This window comes from Falco biarmicus, chromosome 16 (genome assembly GCF_023638135.1).
Source record: "Falco biarmicus isolate bFalBia1 chromosome 16, bFalBia1.pri, whole genome shotgun sequence".
NCBI lineage: Eukaryota > Metazoa > Chordata > Aves > Falconiformes > Falconidae > Falco > Falco biarmicus.
In genome coordinates, this window is record NC_079303.1 from 6,260,030 (window position 1) to 6,274,251 (window position 14,222).

Genomic DNA, 14,222 nt, shown 5'->3' on the forward strand with positions numbered 1-14,222 from the left:
ATTTCAGGGACTGAAATCACAACTTTGACTGTGTGAATGATCTCAGGTGGCTCTTCGATACTACAGAAGTAGCCTGGTGAAACATATACCCAGTTACAAATGAAAACTATGATTTATTTAAAAACAGTCTTCCACTTTTTCCAAAACAACTTTTTCACAAACAGCACAAGACCTGTTTTAGTTTGCAGTACACATCAGAGGTCCGTAACAGGTAACTCTTCTGGTTGTTCAAGGGGTACTTTTGAGGAAACTTGTCAGTTCCTATAATCAGTTACCTTTTCCTTGTCATACACTGCTCTAGATGGAGAAGTTTGCTCTGTAAACACCTATATCACGTGGGAATTAAAAAAGCAGCAAATGAGGTTGAAAAAGATGAAAAAAGTACAGAGCCTGGGAAGGCTTAGTCTGCCTAAAAATCTCTTGTGGGCTCTGCACAATGTGGATCAACTAAAACCTACGTTTATGCAGGGGTGGAACTGCATAATGGAACTGGAAGCGGTGTACACTTTAGCGTTGCCATCATGCTAAAGGAACAGGAGTAGCATTCACTTCGATAGTATTTTTGTTTCATTAGTCAGGACCTGCTTTATTCTGTCCAGGAGCCTAGAGCAGTGGCAATGCATGCAGAGCAATGATATTTTTGTCAGTTAAGTATGTTCCAGGGCAACAGTTTAGTTTGAAAAGTATGTGGTATATTACAAAAACACCTCTAAGGATTACATGGAGTCCATTTTGGGGATTCTGGGAATGCGTGACCCCCTCAGTCACCAGCACAAAGTCACTTATCACAAGTGCATAAGGAGGCTTATTTATCACTAAGCAGAGTCTGTTTCTAGGAGCAAGCAAACGAAAACTGAAGTCCTTAGTCCAGTTTTTCCCCTTACATAAACTTTTGTTCACAGGTCTTATCTCTGAATAAGTTGTCTTCAGCACAGAGGAGATGAAGCACGGTGTCAAACAGTGCTAACTTCCTACAGTTAACAGCCCCTTTGAGCTGGCCTCAGCTGCCAGGCCAATGCTGAGCATCACAGGTTGCAGTATCACGTGCTATCACGAAGGTGTTTAATTACAGGGCTACAGCTGGGATCCTTATCACACAGCATCTGAGACTCCTCACACCAAACGCTGCTATTCCGATACCAGCACATACAACAGCGCTCGCCACAGGATCCAGGCTAGCAGATATTGAAGACCAGCCCTAAACCAAATGCTGCTTTAAGGACAACAGTGGTACCCTTCTAGTCTTTAAATGCTAACATGTCTCCCCATTGGGTTGGAAGAATTTATTTATGTAGCAAAGAACTTTACGCAAAAGTGAGGCTCTCACATCCAACTAACAAGAGGTTCTGTTTTTAACCTCCCCAAAAAAATGCTTCTATTAATTCCATGGATGGTTTGCAGAACTGAGGGAGGGATCAAGTCCTTTTTTTTTTTTTTTTTTTTCCCCAATTATACCTAATTCCCTGTCTCTCTCCTCTGTGCCTGAAGTCAATTTTCTCTGGGTAAAATACTGAAGTCTTATCACAGGTGAAGCCAGCTCCTGAGAGGGTAAAGCTTGGTTTGTAACTAACTTATGCCTAACTCAAAATTACTACAGGAATCTTCTTAGTCACAAGCTTCAAGGCAGACAACAGACCATACCCGCTCCAGTTCACACACACCTTTGACTTCAGCAGAATCAAAGTAATGCCAGGAAGGAATTTGGACCGTGAGTTTATAAAACTATTCTTTTACACAGTTGACTCCAGAAGCTTCACCAGTTGGTATGGGGACAGTGTGATGTAAAACCTGATGATCCCATCCAACTGTGGTGAGCAAGGCATTGTCTGAAGGAGACCATGATAAGCCTTTTACAAAGTCTTGATGAGAACGGTTTCTGAACCTGGAAGACACAAACAGTCCGTTAGCCATAAAGCATTGTCACTTAACAGTTTATGGGCTTCTGCAATTCCTAACTGCTAGTTTATTAGAATGATGCTCCCCCACTTAAGCAGAATCGCGTTTTCCACTCAGCGTATGGATAAATAACCAACTTAATGGGAAGGCAGCAAGACAAACAGCCACAGTAGTGAATACAGTCCGCCTAGTACTTACACCTCTGAGAGCTCTGAGTCAAGAACAGCTACTGAGCAGTCTTCACTGATCGAAGCCAGTAAGGGTGAACTAGAGAGGACAGAGATGAGACCACAGTTAGAACAATCAAATACAAGAAAGCTTCTTGAGGATAAACTTGTGAAAAACACACTTAGTGAGCTGACCGAGGTACAGTAAATTAACACACTAAGTCTTAGAAAAATGTTTTCTTCATCATTTGGCAGGTTGCAGCATATGAAGCAAGAATATTCTATTAGCATTGGAAAGCAAGTAATCCTCCTTCAGGCAGAGGTGACTGTAATTAGAAAAATTCCCACAGTGACCAGGTCAATAAATCTGAATACTGCCAAAGTGTTCTCATGTACATTCACACGTCTTATAAAAAATGAGATATTGTTCGTTTTCCTCTATTCTTCACTATTGATCTTCTTGATAAAAAGACCAAACCTAGTACTCATACATTTATTCTAAAAAGAAATAAGGCTTTCAAGTGTATGTAATCACACATTCTATGCCAGTACATCAGACTGTACCTATGTGCAGAAAATGCAAACCCTGTGATACTTCGGGTATGCACAGTGGCGCTGAGGGCAGAATCGGGATTCCTTGTGTCTACTAGTGCGACTGTTCCATTTTCATCACCTTTAAGAGAGAAAGAATGAAGTTATTAGCAAAACTGTCATGAGAACAGACAGACCTTGATTTGTCTGATGAAAAGTCAAATAATAAGGTCACTTCTTACCCAAAGCAAAGATGTCACTTTTCTGTGGATGCCACATGACTGAGGTAGGGACATGATTACAGGCACTGCAAACTGTGAGTAAATGAAGTGGGATGAGTGTGAAAAGAGTCAGCACAAAGATGTTGCCGCACTATCTCATTTAGCACTGCTAGGCCACTAAGACAAATATTTTAACACTTATTGTACTTCTGTGATAGTTAGACTCCTTTTGGTTTTAATAGACTTTTCTGCCTAAATGGTCACACCCCTCGATTTGTCATTAGATGTAGTGAAGTCTGGCATAAAATACTTTGTTTCTTCCAACAAAAACTCATATACAAGCAGTGACTGCATAGAGAAACATACCAATTCGAGTAGCTGGTTTGGGGCATCTGGTGTCCCAGAGTAGAGTTCTGCTGTCCTACAAATCCAAAGTGAACAAAAAGATTTTTACAATTTCTTTGTGGTAGGGAGTAGGCATAAATTCAGATTCACTGCAGAACTACTATTGACCCAAATTCAAAACCACACCACCTCTTCCTTTGTGTTGAAATGATGCTGCCGTTAACTGCAAGTTAGCTCCTTCAGTCATCCCCAGGACAAGCCAAGGAGCTCCCACATTTTAATACAAACCTGTAGAAATCAGCTTGGTAAGCCGACTGTCAACTCATCAGACTGCAAACTGAAATAACACATGTATGCAGCTTGCAACACAACAGGTGGTTTCTCAGTAAGTGCATTTAACTGTAAATAACTGAAGCTGTATCTCATTTTTATTGGGTAGAATTAGAGAACGAGCGAGAGAGAGCTTTACCTCAGCACAGGACAGGAACACAGTGTCCTTACCAGGACAGGAAGCCACACATGTCACTGAATCGGAGTGAGCTACCAAAAGCACAAAAGGATAAAGAGGCTCAAAGATTGTATCCAACTTTCCCACGTATTCCCAAGGACCTCTGAAGGCACAGCAATATAAATAAGAATAGTTTATGCCCAGATACAGGGTAACTTCTACTTGGTAATAGCCAACTGCTTTGTACCAAACTGATGAGCTGCCAAATCGAACCACAGCCACTGCAATCAAGTCCCTGTGACATGCATAAGCTTGAGGAAGACTCTCCAGACAAGAGGGCAGTTACAAAGGGGCTGGGGGGAGAGGATCAAGCAGAGTATGGCCTCTGCTGTGGCTGGAGATCACAATACCACATCTCCAGAGATCAACATCTCTAATGTGCTGCTGTTCAAAACAAATATGGGTTAGGAGATCACACAATCATATGCAGGTGAAGGAAAGATTTCAGTACAGAAGTAGTACTCTAAAATACACTTAAGAAATGCATGGCAAGGTAAGCCTTACAGCATTCGTTCTGCAGACAGAAATGAACAACAGACAAAATAAAAGGCTGTGTCAGAAACTTCACAGACTAGTAAACATTAGATCACGGCCCCAAGCGTGGCTCAGTAGGTGGGAGACAACCAGTGATGCTGCAGCAACCAGTGAGGGGCCAGGAGGAGCTAGGGGCCAGGGCCAGCGTGGCACTCACCTCTGTAGGAGTGTAGCACCGTTTGCTGTGGGAGGTCCCAGACCTTCACGCTGTGGACAAGAGTGAGCAGTCAGCACCCAGCACCAGCCCTAGCACATGGCAGCCGGCCTGGGGACACTCACCAGAAGTCCATGCCACCGCTGACAGCCTGAGTGCTGCCGGCCAGGACGGCCACCGTCATCGTGATGTCATCGTGCTCGTATTTACAGAACTTGTTAACGATGAGGGTTTCGTTCTCATCCAGCTCCCACAGCTCCACGGCGCCTGGGGGAAGCCGGGGGAGCACCCACCTCAGCTGGGGGGTGAGGTGGGGGAGACCCACCTAGAGTGGGGGGAGTAAGGGGGGGGACACCCACCCAGAGTGAGGGGGGAGGACCCACATCTACCGGGCGGGCGGGTGAGGGGGTGCACACACCTCAGCCTGGGGGGGGATCCCCATTGCTTACCGGAGTCGGAGGCCACCAGGATGCCCCTGTCCGCCACCCAGCACAGGTCGGCGACACCCGCTTCCGTCTGGACGCCGGCGGTGCAGAAGCCCTCGCTGGGGGCGCGGCGGGGGTCGGCGAAGACCCAGAGGGAGCCAGTCCAGCAGCGCCCGCTCAGCCCCGAGGCGCCCAGCAGCAGGGCCCCGTCTGCGGGAGAGCCGAGGGGACAGACCGGTGAGCGCCCGCCGCCGCTCCCCGACAGGCCCGGCCCGGCCCGGCCCCCGCGCCCCCGCTCCCTCCCCGGCCCGGCCTGCCCGCGGCCCCGCTACCTGCGCGGTAGTGCGCGCCCTCCAGGTGCCGCTCCATGCAGGCGGGCGCGTTGGGCGGGATGTTCCACTCGGGGCCGGCCGCGGCTGCGGCCTCCCCGTCCGCCGGGGCCGCGGGGGGCGGCGGGGGCTGCTCGGGCGGCGGCTCCTCCATGGCGGCAGCGGCGGGAGCGGGGCCGGTGGCGCCCCCACGTGCTCCCGCGCCGTTGCCTCTCGCGAGAGTTCCCGGCCCGGCCCGCCCCGTCGTGCTCCTCTCGCGAGATCTTCCCTACCGCCATCTTGGTGCGGAGGCGCCAGGCGGTCACCGGGACGAAGTGGGTCGTGTCGCTGCCCGGCTCGGCCCGCCCGCCCGCCATGCTCTCCCGCCTCGTTCTTCGCGCTGGTGAGCCGCGGGGGAGGGGGGGGGAAAGTACCTTCTACCTGGGGTGGGGGTGGTGGGCAGTGGGTTGTCCTGTCCTAGCTGAGTTCTGTCCTGACGCCCTCGCTGCCCCTCTTCTTCCCTCAGCCCCGGCTGCGCTGAGGAGCCTGGCGCCTCCCGTCGCCGTGGGGTGAGTACCGGGGACGGCCCGGGGCCTCGGCAGTCAGCCTGAGGGCTTTGACCTCTGGCTGGGGCCTAGCGGCGCCGCTGGTGAACCGGGTGGCCCGGCTGGGCTGGCGGCCCCTCCTAGTGATGGGCTCTGAGGAGGCCTGGGAGCGACTTGGAAACCTGCTGGTGGTTGTTTGGAAATAATGTTGCTCTGGGGTCTTGTCTTTATGTTTCTAATTAATGTTGTAGCGTTATAAAATAATTACGGTCGGCAGGAACCTCTGGAGGTTATCTAGTCCCACCCACTTCTTCAAAGGAGGCGTGTCTAATGAATGCCAGCCTATTTAATTGGAAGTGTGTGTGAGCCTTATCTAAGGGTGGCTTTTTTTGTGTTGGCTTTTGGGGTCTTTTTAATAAGAAGCTTAATAGAAACTCTTTTATTGTTTATAGAGTATTGCACACCGCAAGACCCCTGCATACCACTCAGCAGTGTTTGGCTCCTTTGCCACCTCTGCCTGAGAAAGGAGGAGAAGTTCGTTATGGTTTGATCCCTGAGGAGTTTTTCCAGTTTCTCTATCCTAAAACAGGAGTTACAGGTTAATAATATGCTTTTACTTTTTTCTAAAAATGTATATGTAGTTATTTAGTTCTGTCCACAGCTTCTGGATGCTGAAAAGGTAATATACTAGGGAAGATTATTTTTTGCATATGCAGAAGGAGGGTGTGAAGGATGAGCCAGTGCAGTGCTTCCTGGCTCTGAAGCTAGGTACCTGTGCTTCAAATAAAGGCTAAAAGAGCATCACGAGCTTGGTCTTGCAGGGGAATTTATTTGCTTGCTGACCCTCAGAATATTTAAACAGAGATTTTTGCTTGGTTCTGAATAAGCAGAAGCAGCACATCCCATGTAAGGTGCAGGTTGCTTCCACTTCTGGTGAGCACCCTTCTTTGTGGTGGTGTTGGGTTTCTACTTTCTGTTACAGTAGGAGGGAACGTTTCCTGATCTTGTAAGCCTTAAACTAGCTGTTTCTTAGGTCTGACTTCAGTGAGCCTCTTTATGCTTTGTGTAAATAATGCTGTTCATTTTCTCTTTAGGTCCTTACATGTTGGGAACTGGACTTGTGCTTTACTTGCTTTCTAAGGAAATCTATGTTGTTAACCATGAGACAGTTGCAGCTGCCTGCATAATATCAATCATCATTTATGGTGTAAAAAAATATGGGTCTGCTGTAGCAGCTTTTGCTGACAAACTTAATGAGGTAACAAAAGAAACCAAATCAAATGTAGTAGTAACTATTCTAAGTTGTTTGCTTAAATATTTAAGAGTACTGTGTCCAGGCTATCATAAAAATCTGAGTCTTAATATTTTCAGAATGATGCTAAAATAAGGTATAGGTTAGATCTTGTGTTGGTGGTGTTGCATAAGTCTTAAAAAATAAAACATGCCAGCAGAATTTTTTTTTGAAAGGATAGTTGATTATAAACCCTGATTCTTCCCTCTTGCCATCCTTTAACCTCAGCCCTGGCACAATCCAGTTCATGCAGACATTTTTCAAATGTTAGTGCAGAACTTCAGAAGTAATTACAGATCACTGTTAATTACACATCACCTTGCATCATACTTTCATTCTGAAACATATTTTTTGTTTCTTTCAGGACAAAATTGCTGAAGCTTCAGCTGTGAAAAATGCAGCTATCAAGGACCTTGAGACTGCCATTGAACAGGAGAAGAAGGAGCAATGGCGGGTCGAAGGCCGCAGTTACCTCTTTGACGCTAAGCGAGTACGTAGTTGCAGTGCTGCTGTTCATTTCCACTGTGATCCTCTGCTATGTAATCTGGGTGCCTTTTAAACTGCTAACAAGTAACAAACCATTTACCCTCTGTGTATTGCAGACAGGACCAGTTCCACCTGATCTTTTGTTATAGAATGTGTTCTGCTGTGTTGTATTCTTGCTGAATGTTAACCTTTTAATTTCATTTTCTGTGTCTAGAATAATATTGCTATGTTGCTGGAAACTAATTATCGAGAAAGATTACTGACAGTGTACAATGAAGTAAAGAAAAGGCTGGACTATCAAGTGGCTATGCAGAATTTAAAGCGTCAGAAAGAACAAGATCACATGATTCAGTGGGTGGAGAAGAATGTGGTTCAGAGCATCACACCTCAACAGGTACTTGCTTTTTTTTAAAATCTGTTTTACATTTTAGCCTATACAAACATTTGCTGTCCAGTGATTCTGGCTTAAGCCAGAAGATGATAGGTCATCTTTGGGTGACTTCTAAATGTGGCTGCAGGGCATTCCTGCTGCTGATTAAAAGCTAATGAGTCCACTTACTAGGTACCAGGTGCTTGTGTTGCTGGTGATTTAAGCTAGAATCATGTGTGGGTTTGTTGCAGCAGAGCTAAGCTTGTGATAAATTGTGTAGGTAACAGGTGAGGGAACTCACTTGCAAAATTCTCAGTGTAAGACAATGGCAGTTTAAAATCTGCAGATGGGCTCTAAATGTCCTTTCTCTTACGGGATGAAGCTGAGAAGAAAAAAAGAAAACATGTTCCTAAGCACTGCATGCAGATCACTGTTTGGATTTGAATCTCTGACTTCATGAGCTATAATTCTATCCCTTTTAATCTGTAACTCATTTTACGGGTCTAGAAAGGATTATCTAAAATGCATTAGAATGCATATTTTGCTTGTTTCAATGTGTTTCATAAAGTCTGTCATCTGAAAGCTCTCTTCCTTTCTTTTGCAGCAGAAGGAAAGCATTGCAAAGTGCATTTTGGACCTGAAGGCGTTATCGAAGAGTGCCCAGGCAGCAGTGTAGCTACGTCTGATTCCACTGACATTTGTCGCATTACTGTTGGAAACTGTATAATTCTAAAGTGTCATTAAACAAACAAACAAAACAATCTGCTGTCTTTCACTAGCAGTAGCGACAAAGATTTCCTTTTCATGTTTGAAGTAGCCAGATCAGTCACATAAGCCAGTCCAGTTTGTAGTGGGCAATTATTTGCAACCGCAGTATGTGCTGTTCTGTTTGGTTCCTTGTTTGGTCATGAGCACTTCCAGAGATAACAGAACTTCGCAGTGAAAAATCTGGTGCTAGTACAGTGGTCAGTTTTTGGTTTAGAATTCTGTGTGATAATGACCTGTAGATATTGGCTGTAGCTGTAAATGTGTTCTAAAATCAAAATGAGTGCCAGTGCTCTTGTTCATCTGGTCCAATACTGGGAGGTCCTCTAAATGAATATCCTCATTTTAAAAGTGTACTGGAAGGAGCACTTCTTATAACAAAGCTTCAAGCAGCGGTGAAAGCACCTTCCTGTTCTGTGGAAATGAGGACGTAGCTGGTAAGAAACTTACCAGAAGCTACCAGAAAACTTGGCTTCAAGTGAAGTCACCAATATTAAGTTTAAAACAATGAAACGGATAACCTTATTCTAGAGGGTGGACATTTTCGGAAAGATTCTTTTTTTGTGTAATGAGGAAAACTGTTTTATGTGTATTATGATAATATGCAGTATAAGCCCTTTCATTTTCTTAGAGAAAACTTTCTCCCTAAAGGATTTTGTTACATCTCAAATGACCTAGCTGAGGAAAGCACCTACCTATGTGAAATCTCATCCTTTCTGTGTTGGAAAGCGATTTATTTAGTAAATAAACTTAGGCAGACTAAGGGTGTGCTTATGTGCTTCCTTTGTATGGATTGGGTCCACAGTAGGGAAATGCTTCTAGTGGAGTTGGTAAAATAGCACTTTTCTATGCTTTTCAATACAATAGTTAAGCAAAACAGGTGTTCTTTAGAGGGTAAGAACCTTACTTAAAAGTAAGGTAACTTAAGCTGAAGCTGACTTTATAACTCTTCTGAGATTGCAGACATCTTTCATAGTTTCCTGTTTCTTTTTAATTAAAAAAAAAGTGAAGTTGCTCAACTTCCACATTTGTGTAACCCCATAGTCGAATGACACTTGAGCTTTAACTAGTTTGATAGAGTTTTCACAAAGCAAGTGGTAAACTGCTGTGCTAACACTCCAGGAGTTTTCCACCGGCAGGTGGGCAGCAGCTCTATGGTGGGAGGTAAGATAGAGCTGTATTGCTTAATTGTCTTATTACTGCAAATGATGCACTTTCAGATGCCGTGTAGGAAACTGGGGCATTTTAACGGTTTGACTCTTGGAATTTGGGCAGCGAGTGACGTGTGGTAGAAGAAGATGACAGCAACAGAGATCAGGATGCTTACTTTGAAGTTGTTGGCAAAACTTTCATGTTGTAATGTGCAGTTTGCAAGTTGTGTAGTGAGAAAAACCAGGGTAGGAAATATGTAGTAGACCAATCTTTCCCTATCTTTACAATTCCACCCCCAAACTTGAGAAAAAAAAGTTATAGTTCTTGCTTTGGTGGAAAAAAATCAAGTGTAACTTGAGAAAGCAAAACATAAAGGCACTTTTTTTTTTTTCAAAGGTGCTTCTGATGATAATGTCCATAAAGCTCACTGTTCTAGCTGCTGCAAAAATAATACTGTGGGTGCTTTTTTAGTTATTAAATATACTGCATTTTTTTGAAAGAAGATAGCATGTTCATCAAAGCATAGTGAGCATGCACATACAGGTGTAGGACCAAGACACTGGGAAGTAGGAGTCCGCCTGAGTAGTTGCCAGGTTTGCTGCTGTGGCTTTGTGCCGCTTTGTGTAAGAGGTCTGAGAAATGGATAAAAACTAAATAAAGTGTATGAGTTAGAAAGATGGTGACAGGTTTGTTTTGCTCTAGTGTATGTGTGTACATATATATACATAAATACAACCTTTTTTTTTCTTCCCCCTCACCCCCTTCCTTTTAGCTTCTCTCACTGTTAGTGTTTGGAGCGAGAATGGGAAGTGGTTCCTCAAATGCGAATACAGGTATTTTTTTTCCTTACGGAGTTTTCTTAGGTGCAGTATTCTTGACTAAGTTGATACTGTCCTGAGTCAAAAAGGGCTGCTGTGGGGGCAGCTTAGCAGATGTATGCATTTGGGGAAGAACTGCATGGCTCCTGAAGGCTGCTGTGTGACAGTAATGTTAGAAACTATGATTTTTCTGCCTGGTGTTTCCACCTTCAGCCCTCTGACAGAGAAGAGTTATGCTTACAATAATATTAACTTGGATAGGCACATGCCTCTTGCTGCTTGTAATTTTACTGGAGAAACTACCACGTTTTAAAAGCAGGTGTTGATATATGTTGTTTTTGGTATGTGTATATATATTTATTATTTTTTCTATTCACTTCCAGTTACACCAGAACCCATTCCCACTACTGTTACTTGGTATACCACTGTATATACCTCTGCAGCTGATTTGAAATCTTCAGAAGTCAAATGCTGGATTGATAAGTAAATGTTCCACCTTTATTTCCTGACTTCAAACACAGGGTTCCCTGAGACTGCGGACTCCTCCCGTAAGGGAGGAGTTAAATGTAATGCATTTGTCTTGGGATTTTAAAAGGCTGCTTAGAATTTCTTAGTCTGCACTAGATAATTCACAGTGATGCTTAACACACACCTTTTAATCTTGTGGGGCTTGGGGTAAATGATGTGTTCATAAAGTTTGAATTTGAGCACCACTGATTCTTCAACACCTGTTAAAACTGGGGATTCTGACACTATTTTCTGTCTATCAACAGCCATGAAATACTCTACGTGTCGCTAGCCTTTATCTCTGGCATCGTGTTGACTTTTCTGTTTTTTGCAATCACCCACATCTTCAGAAAAAGTAAGTGGCACAGCAGAGGGAATAACAGCAGCAGGATGATCCAGAGCTAGTGGCAGGGAAGTGTTTAACACCTCGTGCTGCACATCTTAACCTGATGGTGCTGTTTCCATGTTCTTTGAGCTGCATCTTGGAGCACTAGGGTTTCAAAGTAACTTCTACAGAAGTTACTTTGAAAGAGGCTCAAATGATGTCTGCCTTGAATAATTAATGTATTGACCAACACATCATTCCTGACAGTAATGAGGAGTTATCCCAGGGGCTGTTTTCATGGAAGAATTAACTTCAGCACTGATGAGTTGTGGTGGGTTGTTTTGTTGTTTTTTCTTGTCCTAACACTGGCCACACAGAATTCTCACCGGATGTGTCAATTGCTTTCATCCTAGCCACTTCCAACAGGTGTGCAGGGACTTGGGCTACCAAGCTGCTCGCTTTGCAGCAAAGGGCTGTGACAGGCTTTACAAGCTGCGTCTAAGCCACACGCTCTGTCACCATGCGTTTGAGCCTCTCTTGCGCTGTCTCTCCAAGCATGGTGCAGACAGCTGAGGCTGGTATCCCTCTCCTGCCTAGGGTGTAAGAGATGCCACCAAAGTTCACAAGAGCAAGTTCCCTCTCAGACGGTGACTGAGGAATGTGCTAGGAACGTCCAGGTAAAGGTCACAGCTACTATTTCTAATACTTCGGGCAGAGACTTCAGATTCTTGATAGAATGGTAAATACAAATCTGAATAGGGAGAAAAGAGATTTGTGTTTGTGAGACTTGAGTGTTAGTCGACAGTTCTTTTGGCTAAGGAAACGTGCTCTCTTTTGTGCATCCAAGGCTTCAGCCTGTGTTTATAAGTAGTCCAGGGAGTTACCTGAGGGAGGTACCTGGACAGTAGGAGGAAAGACATTCCTTCTCTGTTATCACAGGGCTCAAATGCCATACTCCCCATGTATTTCAAGGGTTCTGGGACAGAACTAAACCACTAATAAGGCAGGTCAGGGGAAAACCTTTTCAAAGGGCAAGCATTTCTGCAGTTTTCCTTCATTATGTTGATTCTTTGGAGTTGATGCAGAGTTGACCCAGGATCCTGAGCTAGACTGAAAACTGGTCTGATCCAGCGCCATAGCATTTACTAATTTCCCATGTGCAGGGACACACTGTGACTGTTTATGGTGTGTAGCATTGAGGACAAATTAAAAGCAAGACATTCATGCTGAGATGCGATGCTTGCACACTCTCTAATATTTGCAGTTTCTTTCACAGCCCCAGAATGAGGTTGCCTATGCCACTCTGGTCTTCCAGCAGAGTGGGATGCCAATGGCTGTGTGATGATGAAGTTTCTAGTGAAATGAAGATGCTGACATCAAATGCTACCAGGACGTTATATTAAGGCCTGTGTTGCTCTGAGAAATGCCAGCACTGCTGTAGGTACCATGAACTGATCCTATAGCTACAGAGGGAAACTAATGTCTCCTATTCCAAACTGCTTGTCAATGGCTGTGGACAAATGGCTTTTTATACCATATTTCCTGTAGAAATCTTGCTGCACTTTTAAAGTTTCTGTTTGTGTGTTTACTATTGCTTTGAGCTACCAAAGGGAGTTGAACAATGGAAGTGATACTCTGCACCTGTTTGTCTGCCCTAACATTTCCCTTTTCCGTCACAGACTATAGCATTTTTCTTGGTTTTTGATTGCCAAGTGCCCTGATTAGTTATTTTCTGCTTATTGAAGTTATGATAATGAACTGTTTGTATACAAACATCTGCTTCCTGATTGGGTCGCATAAAAGAATGCACAGTCATAGTGTGACAGTGAACATTTTGGGAAATGCTCATTTACGTGTTATTACCTGTAGCATTCTAAATATATTGTAAAGAGTGAGAAATCATCCCCTTTTCATAAACCGGGGAATAAATTACCACGAATGACTCCGTCTTAGCAGCCACAGAGAAGCTTCTCTGCACATTCTGTGCCCAGGGGTGGAAGGTTTGTTGCCTGGGTAAGTATAGTGATCTCCATCTGTTGTTCAGCACTTCTCCTGCAAGGCTGAATCCGAGCGGAGTTCCCTGCCGCCTCAGCCTTCAGGGCGTCGGCAGCCTCCTTGTTTCTGGTCACCAGAGCATGTCAGATTCTTGCAGGTATTTCTCTTTTCTGCAAATGCAGATGTTCGCGTGCCTGCTGTTGCGAACACCCCTCTAGAGGAACCTCTTTGGCAGGACCATTGCCTCGGGTCGTACCGCCTGATGGCAGCACGAAGCCGCAGATGGGCAGCTGGCTGCCGCTCAGCTCGGCTGTGGTGCCTTCGGTGTCTTTCCAACGAGCAGTTAGCAGAGCAGTGGCTCCACCTCTGCCAGCTCTCTTGGGTTGTCCTGCCTTTGTGACTGCAGAAGTTGGTAGAAGTTCGGGCGACCACCGAAAAGCAGATGTACAAACACTGTTACATTCCAGAGTCTGCCTGAAGAGGCATTGTGGCCCGACAGTTTTACGGGGTCCGGGGTAGAACTTGTGGTCTTTGTTTTCCTTTTATCTATTCTCATCTCAAGTCGTGGCAGTTTCTTCAAGTACTATTTAATAGCGAAAATACCGCATTACTCCTCAAAATGTGCAGCTAGCTGCTGAGAGGTTTACAAGGGATAATTGTGGTTGGTGCACATTTTTGTGTTTGGGGTTTTTTTTTGGTTTTGTTTAATATAAGTGTTACTCTGCTGCCTGACAGCAGTTGAGAAATAAGGAGATCTGAAAATTTACTTGGCTTGTACAGAGGTTATTCCACCATACCAACAAGAACACTACCTTCCTGTGTAAGATGCTGTTAGATCTTATGTTAGAAATTCAAGAAAAGGTGACATACCACAGGCTA

The 14,222-nt window shown here is 44.6% G+C and overlaps 3 protein-coding genes across 5 annotated transcripts; 2 read left to right on the top strand and 1 right to left on the bottom strand.

The window, feature by feature from the left end:
• Window positions 1-88: 88 nt before the first annotated feature.
• WDR77 (WD repeat domain 77) lies at window positions 89-5,323 on the bottom strand. Its single transcript, XM_056361302.1, has 10 exons — window positions 5,114-5,323; window positions 4,806-4,991; window positions 4,482-4,623; window positions 4,360-4,409; window positions 3,630-3,700; window positions 3,182-3,236; window positions 2,837-2,908; window positions 2,628-2,736; window positions 2,095-2,163; window positions 89-1,882 (listed from the first exon to the last, which is right to left on the bottom strand). Exons 1-10 carry the CDS (start codon window positions 5,262-5,264, stop codon window positions 1,723-1,725), a joined length of 1,065 nt encoding a protein of 354 aa, XP_056217277.1. The 5' UTR covers window positions 5,265-5,323; the 3' UTR covers window positions 89-1,722.
• Window positions 5,324-5,347: 24 nt separating this feature from the next.
• Window positions 5,348-8,542, top strand: ATP5PB (ATP synthase peripheral stalk-membrane subunit b). The gene is made up of 7 exons (XM_056361304.1): window positions 5,348-5,492; window positions 5,616-5,658; window positions 6,087-6,232; window positions 6,729-6,892; window positions 7,290-7,415; window positions 7,626-7,805; window positions 8,386-8,542. The coding sequence occupies exons 1-7, from the start codon at window positions 5,465-5,467 to the stop codon at window positions 8,455-8,457; spliced, it is 759 nt and encodes a 252-aa protein (XP_056217279.1). The 5' UTR covers window positions 5,348-5,464; the 3' UTR covers window positions 8,458-8,542.
• A 138-nt stretch (window positions 8,543-8,680) lies between these two features.
• On the top strand, window positions 8,681-13,307 carry LOC130159580 (transmembrane protein C1orf162 homolog). 3 transcript variants are annotated; one of them, XM_056361305.1, is made up of 6 exons: window positions 8,681-9,710; window positions 10,471-10,531; window positions 10,900-10,999; window positions 11,290-11,378; window positions 11,946-12,025; window positions 12,613-13,307. In XM_056361305.1, the coding sequence occupies exons 2-6, from the start codon at window positions 10,501-10,503 to the stop codon at window positions 12,688-12,690; spliced, it is 378 nt and encodes a 125-aa protein (XP_056217280.1). In that variant the 5' UTR covers window positions 8,681-9,710; window positions 10,471-10,500; the 3' UTR covers window positions 12,691-13,307. The 3 variants fall into 3 exon arrangements, with proteins under 3 accessions (XP_056217280.1, XP_056217282.1, XP_056217281.1); XM_056361307.1 differs by having other exon boundaries at window positions 12,625-13,307; XM_056361306.1 differs by having other exon boundaries at window positions 8,681-8,983.
• The last annotated feature ends 915 nt before the right edge of the window (window positions 13,308-14,222 follow it).

What these genes read in the sequence shown, in the direction of transcription:
- ATP5PB (XM_056361304.1), top strand. Translation starts at nt 5,465, where the DNA reads ATGCTCTCCCGCCTCGTTCTTCGCGCTG. An exon ending in GCGCCTCCCGTCGCCGTGGG is followed by an intron (nt 5,659 to 6,086) that starts GTGAGTACCGGG and finishes TATTGTTTATAG; the next exon opens with AGTATTGCACACCGCAAGAC. An exon ending in AGAGCATCACACCTCAACAG is followed by an intron (nt 7,806 to 8,385) that starts GTACTTGCTTTT and finishes TTTCTTTTGCAG; the next exon opens with CAGAAGGAAAGCATTGCAAA.
- WDR77 (XM_056361302.1), bottom strand. Translation starts at nt 5,264, where the DNA reads ATGGAGGAGCCGCCGCCCGAGCAGCCCCCGCCGCCCCCCGCGGCCCCG. An exon ending in TGTTCCTGTCCTGTGCTGAG is followed by an intron (nt 3,237 to 3,629) that starts GTAAAGCTCTCT and finishes TTGGATTTGTAG; the next exon opens with GACAGCAGAACTCTACTCTG. An exon ending in AAGTGACATCTTTGCTTTGG is followed by an intron (nt 2,737 to 2,836) that starts GTAAGAAGTGAC and finishes TCTCTCTTAAAG; the next exon opens with GTGATGAAAATGGAACAGTC.
- LOC130159580 (XM_056361305.1), top strand. Translation starts at nt 10,501, where the DNA reads ATGGGAAGTGGTTCCTCAAATGCGAATACAG. An exon ending in GTCAAATGCTGGATTGATAA is followed by an intron (nt 11,000 to 11,289) that starts GTAAATGTTCCA and finishes GTCTATCAACAG; the next exon opens with CCATGAAATACTCTACGTGT. An exon ending in AATGTGCTAGGAACGTCCAG is followed by an intron (nt 12,026 to 12,612) that starts GTAAAGGTCACA and finishes TAATATTTGCAG; the next exon opens with TTTCTTTCACAGCCCCAGAA.